The sequence below is a fragment of the Apaloderma vittatum genome, unplaced genomic scaffold, assembly GCF_000703405.1.
Source record: "Apaloderma vittatum isolate BGI_N311 unplaced genomic scaffold, ASM70340v1 scaffold1239, whole genome shotgun sequence".
Classification (NCBI taxonomy): Eukaryota; Metazoa; Chordata; class Aves; order Trogoniformes; family Trogonidae; genus Apaloderma; species Apaloderma vittatum.
Genome location: NW_009733319.1, coordinates 37692 through 53443, shown reverse-complemented (window position 1 = coordinate 53443; position 15752 = coordinate 37692). Strand labels below are relative to the sequence as shown.

The 15752-nt window shown below is 43.9% G+C and overlaps 1 protein-coding gene across 1 annotated transcript; it reads left to right on the top strand.

The window, feature by feature from the left end:
* Positions 1 to 4466: 4466 nt before the first annotated feature.
* Positions 4467 to 12805, top strand: LOC104278738 (cathepsin E-A-like). The gene is made up of 9 exons (XM_009875813.1): positions 4467 to 4522; positions 4684 to 4861; positions 6889 to 7006; positions 7476 to 7594; positions 8025 to 8224; positions 8846 to 8968; positions 9663 to 9807; positions 12428 to 12526; positions 12626 to 12805. The coding sequence occupies exons 1-9, from the start codon at positions 4467 to 4469 to the stop codon at positions 12803 to 12805; spliced, it is 1218 nt and encodes a 405-aa protein (XP_009874115.1).
* Positions 12806 to 15752: the final 2947 nt, after the last annotated feature.

Sequence of the window (15752 nt, the reverse complement as noted above, 5' to 3'; positions counted from 1 at the left end):
CCCTCCTCAAGAACATTCCTTCTTGCCTCTTCCTGCACACTGTAAGTGTTCTCCAGTTTTGCCCCAAATTGTCCCCCTGATGCCCATCTGGCTGTGCTGTCTGTGCAGCCAGTGCTGGCTGTAAGGATTGGCTCAGGAAAGTAACCGCCGCGGAAGACAGAATTTTTAAACTCAGCTGTTAGCTCTTGTGAAACTTTTAGCGGAAATGTCAGATGTAATTGAATTGTTGTTTAAAATACCTCTCAAGACTTGACTGACTTTCCAGACGAGTGGCACTTTTGGGGATTTACTTTGCAAGGTGCCAAATACATAATTTCAGAGTGCAACTTGCCACCCAGTACTTATCTTAGAGCTTTAGCACAAATACTTGGCAGACTGCTATCTTGAGCTGTTCTACTATTTATGTTCTTAATTTAACGGTGTTTGCTATAGCCTCTGGCACTCTCGACTGTGCAGGGCCTTTTTCGTTGCATTATGTTTTGCTTCTTGTCTGAATCCCTGTTTAATACTCCCACTAGCGCAACCTGCCAAGGCTGTTCTCCGACTGCCTTCTGATCATGCTACTGCAGTTCCCGCGCCCATACCAAAACCTGTCAAGAAACTACCATGGATTTAATTCCATCAAGATTCTCACTTTTTATGAATGAGACAAATATGATGTTAAAAATTGCGACTATTTAGATGTGACAGTGTAAACCGTTCCCCTCCTTCTCTCAGCAAGACCCATCACTATTCAGGTCAGGAGCACTTCTGATTTTCTAGGAGGAGCCTTCCTATGTGTAAGGCACCTCAGCATACTTCGACTTCTTGAGCTGCTGCTATTTTAAGCTTTCTTGAGGATTATTCTATCTGTGTGTGGGCCATGGCTATAACATGATCTCTGGGTATGAAAGCTGGCAGAGTGTTTTAAGGTGAAACAGCCTTTCTGCCAACTGGCTTTGTGCTTTGGTATCTACAGCTTGTTGCTGTCATTTTCCACACTTAACATAAGTTAGGGAGAATACTTACTACAAAGGTCTGCAGTTGATTTCTGGGCATTAGGTGCTACACAACTAAAATACATGATTGCTGAGAGCTACAAATTCTTGGAAAAACAAAAGGCAGAGCAAACAGAAGATTGAGAAAAATATCAAACAGTTAAGGTGGCCTCTGGATTTCTGGTCAAAGCTGCTGACAGAGAGCTCTCTGCTGTCACTTGTTTTTCAAATATAAAGCAACTTTTCGCTATGAATTGAGTACAGGCTATAGGAGGTTTACTAGTCTTTTCGCTGTGAGTAGCTCTGCCGTGCAGCAGTGATGCTGTGAAATGTACGGAGGATCTCCTGGGGGAGGAGAACAGCAGAGAGGGCGTCTGGGATCCAGTATTGCAGCAGGACAGAGAACAGCGAGTGCTGCTACCTGAGTGCCATAAAATAGCTTTTGGGTGGAGAAGCTGGGCAGATTATCAAGCCTGGAGAACAGAGATACGTCGTAGTCATCTGTGGCCATGCAGTGGAACAGAGGCAGTGAAAATTCTCTCTCTCTCTCTCTCTCTCTCTCGTGACAGAGGACAGGACGTGCTGACTGTTAGCATCCCAGAAGCAAATACTGGTTTGCATTGAATGAGCATCTTGGAGCAGACACTTTGTCACTGCTTTAACGCTGCGCACCCTGTCAGAGGACCGCTGTGGGGAATGCGTCATTCCTGGATTTTGTAGGGCATCCTTTTCCAGGGAGTTACCCCAAAATGTGATGTCACTTTAAAGAAAATATTCATATGGCCCTCCCAGCAGGTTTTTGTGTTTGTTTCCATTTCTAAGCAGCTGTGGCACTTTCTAAAGGCAAGATTCCCGGCTCTGATAAGGCACTGTAGGCTACAGGTGGGGAAAACCAAATGCATTTGGCATAAATAATAATGAATTCACATCCATGGCAAAGACGTGTCCCTTAGACAAGTGTATTCAGATGTCCTGGTCACCAAAACAACATAAAAGCCTAGCTAAGGGTGTATTAATAGAATAGTTTAGGCATGTTTTTCTTAATAATCCATATGGAGAGAAATAAATTTGCAGTATACTTTGTCTTTAAACACAAATATGTATACATTTTTTTCTACTTGAATTATTTCTAATTATTTTTACTTCATGAAACTTTTAAGCTGCAGACAACTATTTCTTAGGGATCCTCTGCATTGTAGTTTAATCATTATTCCAACTTATCAAAAAAAGTCACAATGACCTTTTGTTGCTGCATTTTGTACCTCTGTTGGCTAAATGAACGTCTGCTTGGAACACACTGTCAGATCAGAGTATTTGGGAAAAAAATAACCTTTGGTGGTGGGATAATAAAGGGCTACATTTGCAATAAAATGAACAATCTTGATCTTTCTGAGAGTCAGCAGCTCAGTGCAGGTTCTAAGGCAAAGCCAGTCCCCTCAGCAGACCCGGGGTGGTGTTTTGAAAGCCACTTCGTGCCTTCAAAGTTATCCTGATGCCCTCCAACGTGCACGTTAATGACTTCCGAAAAGCATTTGTGGCATTTGAGGAGAAGTCCAAGTGATAAAGGTGCTCAGTGCAGACACTGTCTTGCTCTTGTCAAAGTGACGCTGCTCTACCACAGGGCACAACATCCACGCTGCTGTGTGTCAGGTGATGTGTGTAGGCTCCTGGAGAAATGCCTTTGCTTTCTGAAGGTTCACAAATGACCACATCTAGTGCTCACCATTCTCATTTCCAGCACCCAGTTCCTGCAGCTCAGTGACTGGGGTGGCTGCAGGACAGAAAACATGATTTCTTGATGAGAACTTACGTAAAAGCTCGAAGTCCAGAAGAAACGAGGAACACTGCTCAGAGCTAGATAATTTTTTAAAAATCACAATATAATGGAAATCAATATAAAAGTTGCATTTTTGGAGTTTTTATTTAAAAAAAAAAAAGAATAGAGATGCTGGTGCTTTTTCCGACCCAAAGCTCTGCACACAGCTCTGTGATGACACCAGGCTCAGCCCTTGCTGAGTTTGTGTAGCCATCACAATTTTGGAGGTAAGTTTGAAAAAACAAAACATGTATCTCAAAATCCAGAGGACTAGTGAATAGAGCTCTAAATTCATTGATTTTAAGGCTCTCATGCCCCTCCTCAATCAGTCTGATAGCAAGGGAAGAGATTTAAAGGAACAATTGTTAAGAAATTCCTTAGTATATGCTAATAATGATTTGCTTTACATTTGTTTAACAAAGTTTGTGACAGGCATTTTGACTCCTTCTTCACTCACAAACCTGTTTATTCTTCTTGACTGGAGCATTGTCGCTGGAGTGAATGATGACTGCTGCCTCCTCCCTGCTCTTGACTGCACACTGTCCCACATCTGCTCTCTTTCTTTGTTGGTTACTTAGTTCCAGTTCACCTTCATGTGTGGAGCAGTTTATTTTAAGTAAGTGGCGATTCGCAGAGAAAAAATTGTCATTGTTTTTTTTCCCCAACATCCTAACATAGGCTTTTGGACAAAAATGGCTGATTATTCAAATTTAGCTTTACTGTGCAATTGCTCACCACACTTTCTTGTGCAGAGGGAAGATTCAAAAAGCCTCAGAAGTAATTTGCAGACTCAGTGCTGAGCTTCCTCCCAGGCAGCTAATGGGTTTGGGGCTGCTCTCTGTGAGATCAGAGTCTCTTTTTGACACCATTATTTTTCTGCCAGCTTGCCCTGAACCTAAGTGTCAGGCAGGGGTGGGAACCACTACCCTCAGGAAACTTGTGCTGAAATAAATCCAAGTGAAAGCTTCCAAATGTCTTGCTGAAATACGTATAAACCCACCGGCTGTTTATTACTGTGTGTTGCAACTTGGTTTTTCACTTTGAAGGCACATTTTTTGGGGATGGCCACTACATTTATGTTTATACCGGAGCTCTCCCGTCAACAGGAAATTAAACTTCAGTTGTTAGGGAATGATTTAGGCTGGACTTGATGATCTCAGAGGTCTTTTCCAGCTTCAAAGATTCTGTGATGCTTGATTTGCCAGAACTCTATCAAATGTCTCTCTCTTCAGCCTTACTGAAATGTCTCCATGTAGAAGGAAAATGGTTTTATATTATGTCCTTTTTTTGTTTGGACACTTCTGGGCCACTTGTCACTAAAGCGAGCTTGGAAAGCAGCTTATTTGGAGAGAACCGGGCAAATCCTTGGATCGTCTGGTCTCTCCCAAGCTGATGGGAGCCAAGCTCACCCTATGTATTATATTTATGCAAAAGACATTAAGGATTGTTAGTAAAGTGTCTATTTGGTCTAGACTGCCCTGGTTATCTGTGCCTTAGTAGCTCCACTGGATGCCACTAATTGCACAATCTGAGAGCACATTAACCTGTTCTCTGCCAAAGCACTGACCTCCTGTGATTGATTGACCTGGCGAACAGCCCTGCGCTGACAACAGGGTATAAAAAAGGGACTTCTGAGTAAATGAGTGTCGTTAGACTCTGAACTACTTGGAGCCATGAGGGTGATACTTTTGGCTGTGTTTTACATCCCACTCACTGTGGCCGTGGAACGGTAAGAAAACACACTGGCGAGTGTCTCAGATGGCTTCCTGGGGTTATCTGTGCTTATTGCTACCCAAGGTCTTGAAAGAAATTTTGAAATAAAAAAGAAGAATCTGAGAGCTCTAGAAAGGAGAACCAGTTATTTTTTTTGTGTTTATTTTATTTACATAGAATCCCCCTCACCCAATTCAAATCTATCAGGAGACAGCTGAAGGAAAAGGGACAATTAGAGGAATTTTGGAGGAATCACTACCCTGACATTTTTGCCCGGAGGTACCTGCATTGCTTCCCTGCCGATATTGCTTTATCGGTAGGAACCGCTTCAGAAAGGCTGTATGATTACATGAATGTAAGTACAGTTTTGGTAATGCAATCATAAAGACTCGTTCTTCTCTTGAAGACATATTTTCTTCCCAGCATGTTCTAAATTTAGTCTCAATGAAATTATAGGGCTTGAGGTGGCTCGTTGCTCCACACTGTAAATATTAAATCATAAAAAATAAGTTTACCAATCTGCAAAATAAAGCATGTAGAGATCTAGGTTAGCATGGGACCTGGATAGAAAGCTGATACAGTCTAGTGCAGTGGTAGTCCTGTGAAAAATTTTAGTTTTGTGTGGATGTGTATTGGACTTGGTTGGGTCTTCAAATAAGTGTGGAAGGTTTGCCAGTATCAATCTTTCTTCAGGACTGGATTTTTAGTAGCAGAATCTGGTGATTTAATTTAGCTGTATTCTATTTATCATAAACTTGGGTGTTTGCATGTTAAAAAGAATCTCCCAAATCTCATTTATGTGATCATGTGGAGTCATGTATCAGTGATAACAAAGACCCAAGTAGAGTTTTATTTTTTTGCTTTTATCTCTTGAGCTTAATGTGTGTTACCCATTGGAGACTGACCTAAGTCTCACAGCAGCCTGAAAAAGGAAAAATATGAGTTTCATTAGCTCTCATCCAGGCAAGTCAGCAGGTCAAACCCAAACATTTTGGGTTTAGCATTTTTTCCATTTGGATGTTCCTTGTTTTCTGTTTTATTTGGTTCTTCTGTTATGCTTATTTAAAGGAAAGCAAAGTTGCAGAAATGTTGTGGAGGGTGCATCTGAAAAGGGGAGAGAAAGTCAAATTAATTCAGCAAGAACTTCCTGACACTTGAGAGCCATAAAGAAATATGTCAAGATGAGCAAGAGATGTGTGTGAAAAACAACAAAGGAGACTGAAACATTTTAGCCTGCTTTAAATCTTATCAAAGAGGGATAAACTTCAAAAGGACAAAACAAAACCCTCTTCTCCAGCACATCCAGGAAGCACGAGGAACAGTTTTGTGGAGGCTTCAGTGCAGTGTGTTTGCAGTTTTTCTGGTTTTTGAGGGTTTTGGGGTTTTTTGGCAAACATTTCTTAGAGCTCCCTCACTTTACAGATGAATCGATAAAGATGTTTTTTTAATACAGGAAGAAATAAAATCCTTCTGCATAGCTGGATATTCTCTTAAACAGAGTGCTTGCTTGCTTTTTCATGATTATCTCATTCACATCATAACCTTCAGGGTCAGAAACTATATTCAGTGTATTAATTAACAAGTATGCACTTGAAGATACATATTCAAATATTTGTATTGCTACAAAAAGCTTGGCGCTAGCTGTTGCTTTTCTATCTGCATCTGAATTCCAGAAATGCCTCTTCCTAAAAATAGGTCTCTTAATGCTGAAGAGCACTTCCAGGGCCAGATAGGGGCACTTAGACACTTACATTCGGGAAATGGATAAGCTCTTCACTCCAGCATTCACGTGTTCACAGATTATCTCTAGCCTCAGCTGGTATCCTGGGATGGTCAGTGGTTTCTTTAATCACTAGATGAACTTTGTTCAGTAACTCAGAAACATTTTTTTGACTTGTTAAGGGCTGCTACTTACAAAGGAAAAATTCCAGCCACAAGTGACAGTGTTTGTGCCACTGGTCAGAGCCCTCTGGCTCTGGCTGAGGGAGATCGCGCTGTGTTTGCATCACTGATTTCTTACTGGCATCAGTAGGGAGCCGCCTGAAAACCTGTGTGGTCGTGAGGGAGCTTTGTCTTGGCGTTGACCTTGCCACCACTGAAGCTGGTATGAGAAGGCTTGTTAACTTTGTGAGGAACTCGGCTGAGCATTTATTTAAAAGGCTTTAAAAATGCTGCACTGTTATGGATGCGTCTGGAGTGAAATCCACTGCCCACAGACGCTTGTGCAGCCAGACACACCTCCCTGTGGCGTGCGTTTACCTTTAAATGAAATTGCACCAACCCCCTTGAGAAAGCATTGCATGATGCTCCCAGGTCTGCCTTTTCCTCAGGAGCAGCTCATGGGGAGGTAGCTCAGGGCTGACTGGGTTGTTCCTCCCCCAGGCGCAGTACTACGGAGTTGTGAACGTCGGCACACCACCCCAGAGGTTCACCGTCGTGTTTGACACCGGCTCCTCCAATTTTTGGGTTCCTTCCGCCTATTGCATCAGTGAAGCGTGCAGTAAGAAACATTACCCTCCCTCACACTCCTTGTGCTGTGGGTGCCTTGGCCACTTCTCCTTTCCCAAGGAGCTCTCCTGCAGCAGGGATTTGGGAGGGGAGGATTTGGAGCTCAAGGGCCGTTTTCCCCTCCCCAGCTTGCTCCTCCACCTCCACCCCTCTGTCCCACCCTGCAGCCAGGGCAGGTGCTGGCTGCAACTTCCAAGCATCCCTCCGCATCACAAGGTGTCTGAGGTTAAAGGCAGTGGAAATGCCCATTTTTTGTTTTAATTTGTCTTTAAAACCCCAAATAACCTCCCAAGTACAGAAAAACTGGGGTGCCAGTGAGGAAACAGGCACCTCCATCAACACCTTCCTTGTAAGATAAGCAAAAGTCTGATTTTCTTATATCTCATCTGGTTCTGCACCAGGGAGCAGGTGCATTGCTGAGACCTCCCCTCAGTGCACACGTGTCGTTTGTTTTTTTTTAGGGCTGCACCAGAAATTTAAGTCCTTTCTGTCAGATTCATATGAGCATGGAGGGGAAGCCTTCTCCTTGCAGTATGGCACCGGACAGCTTCTAGGTGTTGCTGGCAAAGACACGCTGCAGGTGAGCATCCACCTAAAACAGATGTTAGCCTTCAGATCAGCCAGATTTTCTAGGGTGGTTCAGATACTGATATTGCCCTGGAAAACCTTGCCTGGATCAAGCAAGGGCAGTGTGACATCTCAACAAGCCAGATGCTGAGAGGTTTGGGTGCTGCTTCAGCTTTGGGCTCCCCAGACAAACCCCTAAGAATTTATTTTGCATTTCTGCTTCTTTTCTTGGGGCCTGCCTTGGATTTATGAAGAAATATTCAGATATTTAAGGCATTAAAATAAATTGGTGCAGCCTACCTGGCAAATGGGCACCTGCTGTGGTGGTGTAAGTCACAGAAGAGTATCCAGGCTTCATAAAGTGAATGAATCCATTGATACGGATCTGAAACGTGGCTAATTTCTTGTAATTGATGGTCTTTATTACCACTTGCACCGAACAGATAAGTAACATCTCCATCAAGGGACAGGACTTTGGTGAGTCGGTGCTTGAGCCAGGAATGACCTTTGCCTTCGCCCACTTCGATGGTGTGCTGGGCTTGGGCTACCCCTCCTTAGCAGTGGGCAACGCTCTGCCTGTGTTTGACAGCATCATGAACCAGCAGCTGGTAGAGGAGCCAGTCTTCTCTTTCTATCTGAGAAGGTCAGTCTTTGAAGTGCTATTGTATAAAAATCAATTTTAATTGTTAATTTTTTTAATTGTTTAACCTGTTTTATTTTAACCATGCATCTATATAGATCTTTAATTATAAAAAGTAATTTCCCACCTTTCTTTTTCTTTTTTTTTTTCGATTTGACACTGAAAAAGTGAAAAGGAAAAATGTGCTGGGGAGGACCATGAATATTTGCACAGACAGTTACTCTTGTTGGAGCTGTTTATAAAAAAACCAAAAGCTCCCAGGTCTGACCGATCATGTCTGAATTGCCAGAGATTTCCTTCTAGCTTGTAGAGATGAACAGAAATGCTGTGTTACACTTAGCTGTAACTTCAATTTATATAGAGTTTACTTGGAGGTGAGAGCAGCAGCTGTCTCAGTCTGCTCCTGATTCCTATCTTAGCCCTTGGCAATCTATAGCAAGTCTTCTCAGAGGTTGTTTGGAGGGGTCTACATTAGGATATATACACCTATAATTTAGAAATAACCCCTTTAGGCCATCCATACCTGAATTAAGAGTGTGGTGTGTCTTTTGCTTTTTAAGTGTAATTTCACTGGTGCATGCTGGAACACTCCCATGTCTGTGTTATCCTGTCTTCTGCTTCCAGAGGAGATGACACCGAGAACGGTGGTGAATTGATCCTGGGGGGGATAGACCATTCTCTCTACAAAGGTTCAATTCATTGGGTTCCAGTCACAGAGAAAAGCTACTGGCAAATACACCTGAACAAGTATGTATGTATATATGTACGTATGTATGTATGTATGTATGAAATACCTGGTGGAACTCACCTCCTCAGGTAAAACCTGCAAAGGCAGAATCACCTAGAGATGCAGGAGGAATCGGCTGGAGTGTTTTACCCTTGTGCCTTTCAAAGAGAGGGGCCACTAGGATGAGACCTGGGTTTATTAGCTCTCAAAACCTGCTGTGACATGGGTAGCTGGTTTCTGGAAGAGTGTGTTAATACATTTTAATATGATACATCAATCGTCAAGTTGACTCTTGGTGGACGATTCAGATAAGTGGTTGAGGATCAGGAACTGAATCCAGCTCTGGGTCCTGCTCTCATATTTCCTATTAACCTTTATCAAATATAGTCAGTGTCCCTTCATTCCCCCTGTTCCGTAAATTGATTAGGACATATGACTGTGGGTGAGGACAAATACATCAGCAGGAGGCAAATGATAAGGCTGTAGGAGTCCTGAGAGAGAAAAGTGTATCCACAAACAAGAAGTCTTTCTCGTGCATTTTTCTTTTATTTTTTTCTTGTCTTTTAAAGGCATTCTTGTCTTTTAAGACTGGGAAAGCTTGGCAGCTAGTTTTAATTGCAGACCATACTCTGGTACTTTAGCTAGCAATAACGCATTGCCTCGGTCACAGGGTATATACCACTTGCTTAAAGATGCTTTGTTTTTCACTTGCAGCATAAAGATCCAGGGCCGGGTGGCATTTTGCTCCCATGGCTGTGAAGCCATCGTTGACTCAGGCACTTCTCTTATCACCGGTCCCTCTTCACAAATCAGGCGACTGCAGGAGTATATTGGGGCAAGTCCGTCACGTACTGGAGAGGTAAAACTATACAGCCAGAGAATAAGAGAAACTGGTATTTGGTGCAGAGAGCTTATAGGATGGGAAAATAGTAAAAATAACTGTTCAGAGAGGTCTCAGGGAAAGCCTGGTTTCCAGGACAGCACTGAACTCAGAGCCAGGCTGGTTTTGACCCACCCACCTTACTGCCCCAACTCATCTCCCAGATGTCCACCTCCTCTGCTGTACTTGTCAGTACTGGTGCGCAGGGAAATAATGGGGGCATCAGTTTGAGGAACTGATTCATACTCTACATCAGAGAATTTTCTTCTGGAAAATAAGAGGAGTATTTCTTTTCGAAGTCCCTGGCTATAGCTGTCCACCTGGTCAAGCCAGGAGGGGTTTGGTGCTGCTAGCCAGCCCTGTCAGCATCAAATGGAAAGGGAGAGGTATTGTAAGTACAGCCTGATAACGACTCCACTGGCAGGACCCCTCACTGTCATCTTGCAGCAGAGCAGCCAGTGTGGTGCTGGGACTCCTGGGAGGGATGCACAGCTGTGACATTCACAATGCAGGCTCCTGGAGGATGAGCCATGGGGTTCAGGACTGACCTTGCTGTCTCTTATTCTCCCTTCTGAACCTTATTCCTCTGTCTCCTTGCTGGTTTTCCGCTCTTCTCTGCTGCTTCATTCTGCATTCCCTTTGCTGATGCTCCCCACCACTCTTCCTTGTCCCTGCTTGCCTTCCAAGAAGTACCTCCACTACCTCCAGCAGACCAAAACAGTCTTGATGTGTCACTTCATGGCTTTTCTGGCCCCAACACCTGCAGTCCCCAGCTCTGTGCCTTTCTGGGGGGCTTGTGTGAGCCAAGGTCACTCAAGGTAGGTCAGGCTTTGCCACTGCCTTACCCACAGGAAAGGCTGGCATGTCTCTCTGCTGCCCTTTGTATCTTCCCGCTGGCAATTTTCAGGTGGCATGACTGAACCCTCGTAATGTCTAAAGCTCTGAGATAACAAGTGTGAGATGGCTAAACCCACCCACCTCCAGGGAAAGAGCTGCTTATTTTAACCGGGCCTTATTGCTGGCCCTTGGCTGACTCCCACTGGCAATTACTACATCACCAGAGCTCCAGTGGCCCCGGTAAAGCTGCCGCCTCCGGCTTCTGATAACTTCGCAGTTGTCATCATTGTGACATAAAACCGCACTTGGAAGAAAATTGTTATGGTTGCCCAATGCACAGGGCAAAGATCAAGGACAAAGTGGACCTTTAATTTGCCTCTTTTTGTAAGAGAAGGACTTGGAGTGGCCTGTATAATTCTGAGTCTTCTGATTCTTTCTCAGTTAAATCTTAAATTTTGTTTTCATTCAAATGTTAAGATACATGTCAAGCAGTATGCTTTAATAACAAATTGATTTTATAATGGTGCATACTAATGCATATAGATAAAATATGTATTTCCAATGCACTTACATTAGTGCAATACAAATAAGGAACAGATCATTGCAGTATATGTTTATATACTCCAGTGCTGATATAAGAGCACTCAGCCAGGATCTTAGATTCTGCAAAAATGCATCCTGAATTTCTACGACTGTTTTTGTAGAAACCACAGATAGGTTGAGTATATTGGCTCAAATTTGTCTTGGTATAAGTGGATCCATTCATCAGTGATTTTACCAGAACTTCTATCTCTCTCCAGCAAGGATTAATTTCTTCTGGATGTATTGGATAAGTATGACTTGCTTCTCTTATCCTACAAAGCATTACACTGGTTCCATTGCCCTTGTCCTCTGTATCCCACAGTTTGTTTTGCTCTAGTAGTATGACACCTGCTAAGTATAAACAAGATTTAGGGCTATGTTTTCATAAAGCAGATTTAACAACAACAAAAAAAGTTTCTTCCTTCTAGGAAGCATCTAAAACAATAACTTTAAACACTAAAGTTTACAGCAAAGATCCCTCTGGGCCTTGGAGTGTGCTGCAATGCCATTTACCATGCCAGTTGTTTCATGAAATAAATAGAAAGAGCAGGAAATGATCTTCTGTGTTACTGTAAGTTAATGTTTTATTTATGGAAATTAATGACCATGCCAGAGTTTAGTCCTTCTTGTGCTCTTTAATTCTCACTCCAGGACAGGGCATAGGTATAAAGTGCTGTATTCCTCACTGGCGTGTTTTGTGGTTTTTTCCCCCTAAAATGATGATGTTATGGGAGGGAGCAGGGTGAGCTGCAGCTTTGGGTGCTCCCTGTGTGGGCTGGAGGCAACTCCTTTCACCCAGTCCAGGCCAGAGCATCGAAGGGCTTTTGCTTAGCAGACCTTGCTAATACGGGTTTGCTGGGGCTCCACACACTCACTTTCGGTTCTGAGTTGCGCAGGGGAGATGTCAGAGTCTTCCTCCACCTCATTCCTTTTGGGGCTCGCAAGGATTTTCATCATCCCTGGGTCCTAGGGGCTTTGGTGCAGTGCTCGTGGCTGCTGCGCTGGATTGACCCAGTGCAGGAGCTGAAAAGCCGGAGGGCAGTGTTGGGCTGAAAGTCAGCCCGATGCTGTTTCTCTGTAGTAAATTCACGATTACCTGCTGCTAAAGTCTTGAATCCAAAAGGGCAACACTTCAGAAAGAGGCAAACCGATCCCATCTCAATCAGTGCTTTGCATACAGTTTCTCGTAGACTGCAGAAGATTGTCCAGCTTGCCTCACATAAGCTTCACGATCGGACACCACGAGTACAAGCTGTCAGCAGAGCAGTACGTTGTAAAGGTGCGTATCTGTGGCCTCCCCGCTCCCTGTTCCCTGCTCCTGGCTCCTTGATCTGGGGCTGGAGAAGGCAGCGGCAAGGACAAGTGCTTTCCCTTCCAGGAGTCTATTGAAGACCAAACCTTCTGCATGAGTGGCTTTCAGTCTCTCGACATCCCCACTCGCGCCGGCCCGCTCTGGATTTTAGGAGATGTCTTTATGTCTGCTTTTTACTGCATTTTTGACCGTGGGAATGACAGAGTGGGATTTGCAAAAGCTGCTCATAGGAAGGATTACTACTGAGTCGCAATAGGATTTATTCTGCCTTAACCTGAATGTTAGTGTAATGATCTTCAACACATGGGAAGAAAGCTTTTAACTGAAACTCTCGACCTAAAGACAGTCTTGTCCCCTTCCAGGTTTTAGGGGCTTCGAGGTGATCCTTGACCCAGATTGTATAGTTTGGTTCAATCTCTCAGGAATCAGTTTTTCCTGATCAACTGATGGACACCACAGCTCTTGAGGTGAAGTGAAAACAGCTCAGATTTGCAAAAGAGCAAGAAGGATAAAATTCTAAACAATGCCAGGCTGACAAAATAGCAGTTGCAAATGGGGAAAACTAATCCCTGTCTAGTATTCTTCTTCCTTCTTGTGTGCTAGTTTCCACCTAATTTTCTACTGAATTCCTTTTCTCATTATTTTCCATGGCTGGGGTTTTGTCCTACCTTGTTTCCTTAGCGCTACGTAAATTCTCTTTATATGGGCTTACTTCTTTATAAAGAGAAATCTGACTGATGCCTGTGTGATCACAACACTTTCCACTGCTATTCCTTGTGCGCAATTTCCTGCTCCTTACACCATCTCTCAAACCTGCTTTTTCCCTTGGGTTCATTCTTGCCTGACACTTTTTTCCTCTTTTGGGTCTTGTTGTTTAATGTCCATGCCTGAGGTCAGATGCTGATTTTAGCATCTGACACCTCTGGCCCTTGGTGGTGTGGGCAGCTGGGAACAGCATCTATTCTCGTTACCAAATGCAAACCACAACCCTTGCGAAGGGACCTGCAAAGGGGTACGACAGCGTCCTTCCACCTCAGATGAGTTACAAGACCTACACGCCAGCACTAAACATCTACTCCCCTTTGATCAGCCACTTTTTGTCAGCAGCAGCAACTTCAGCGCTGGCCGAGGTGTGAAATAGCCACAGGGAGCTTTGCTGATCTAACGAAACATTCACCTAAATTATACCCACTAGAGTATCTGTATGGACTGCTAAAACTGACACTGCTCCCACATGTGTGAATAAAATTTAACCAAGCAAAACCTGCTTTGAACTCAGCGCCATTTCTGTTTCATTTTATGCTTTCCAACAGCAGCTTCTGTGCGGCAAGGCTGGAGAAGAGGGGCAGGCAACGGTGCAACAGCAACTGAAAATCCAGATTGCTTTGTGGCCTTGAGGGGGCATATGGGATGTGTTGGGGCTGCTTGTATCTCCATAAAGCTGAAAAATATCTGCAGCCCCAGCCCCGGGTAGTTTGCAAGCAGGGCAGGGCCATGGGGAGCTGAGGACTGACCCTGCAGTGGCATGAGTGGGGCAGGGGCTGATGGCTTGCAGGGAATTGGTGCTGCCGCTTGTCTGGACGTGCTCAGCACAGACCAAACACAACACCTGTTACTGGCCTTGGCAGCGTTATGATCACAGCCCATCACTTTCTAAGGGTTCAGTTGTAAGACTCAATAGGTACTACTAAAGTGAGCTGGTTTGGTGTGGGTGTCTCTGGAGTAGTGATCTTGCCTTCCAGTACGAAACACTCCCTCCCAGCTCTGCATGTTTTTACCCCTCACTGTTAGCAGCCACACATTGTTACACTTCTGGCATCCAGGCTATCAACCTCCCACTATAAGAACTCTGCAGACAGTTGTCCCTTTTTGCAGACAAGACTGAGCTGTGCAAGTTGTCGTGTACTTCAGAGATGTCTTGCCTTGTTTCCCCTTTGTCCCTATCACTCTTAAAGAACCGAGTGATCACAAGCAAACTTCTTTTTCCAGCAAATGTCATTTGCTTGGTTGTAAACCAAGTTAAAAAAGCATCTGTAAAGCCTCATCACTCATTTAACAGCAGCAGGGTATTTTTGTTTCCTCTACTATGTGTCAGGCTTTACACTGGTACATTTCCATTATTTCTAACATACATATATATTCCTCATACATGAGCTTGCAGTCAGAGTTAGATCTCCGTTGTTTATGATGGAGGATTTTAAGGGTGATGGGACATGTCCTTGCAGCTGGTCAGTCCCTGTACCGACATCCCGGTTCTATGAATTTAAGCGCAGAGCATGAACGCATTCTAGAAATAGGTGGAAAGTCAGTCAGTGTGTGACCTCTCTTCGTTCAGTTGTATCTCACTCTGCTCAAGGTTAACACCATTTGATGGGAGCAAGCTGCTGCTCTGACTTATTTGTCTATCCCGGCCCCATTATCTCCTCAGTCTTCTCTGGCTTTGCCAACTTCTGTAGGTCTGCCTCACTGCTCCTGGTAGACATCAGTTTGACTTGCATGGTAGGTCAAACCTTTGCCAGAAGTGCTTCTTGACAGTTCAATACAGTCTATATTTCTCAAAGCACCTTTATTCATGCAATAATTCAACATTGTTTATACTGGTGAACATGAGTTATAAATTGTTGGGCTTGCTAAAATAGTCCATTTACCATGCTAAGGCAAATAGTTTACCAAGAGAAGTGCCTAAGAGAGAACATAATCCCAAAAGTTAATTTAATATGAATCAGAGCCCACAGATGTTTGCAAAAGTGAGATAACACTAAATGAGGAGAGGAAATTTCTCTGGTAACTCATCCCAGCACTGACTTCTTTACAAGCAACCAACAGAATATTATAGCTAACCTGGAGCTTGCCTGCTATGTGTGAAATGATATTTGTGTATTGCAGATTACACGGTGGGACTTCAGAGCTGTCTTTCCTAATTTAACATGCATCTACACATGTAATAGACACCTCCATGGGATGTAGCTTACGCTTTTATCTACCTAATGGCTGCTGTGTGGCCATCCTTAGCCTCCACTGAAGAATTAACACAGTTGCTGGGCCAGTGAGTGCTGGCAGAGTGAGTGGGAGAGGTAGAACAACTGTTGCTCATAAGATGGATGGGGTCCTGGTGGAAAGCAGCAGTTTGTGTCCTAGGTAGCGGCCAGGCTGAGAAGGTGATGGACAATGAGAAGCTGGGAAGGCTTCTTCA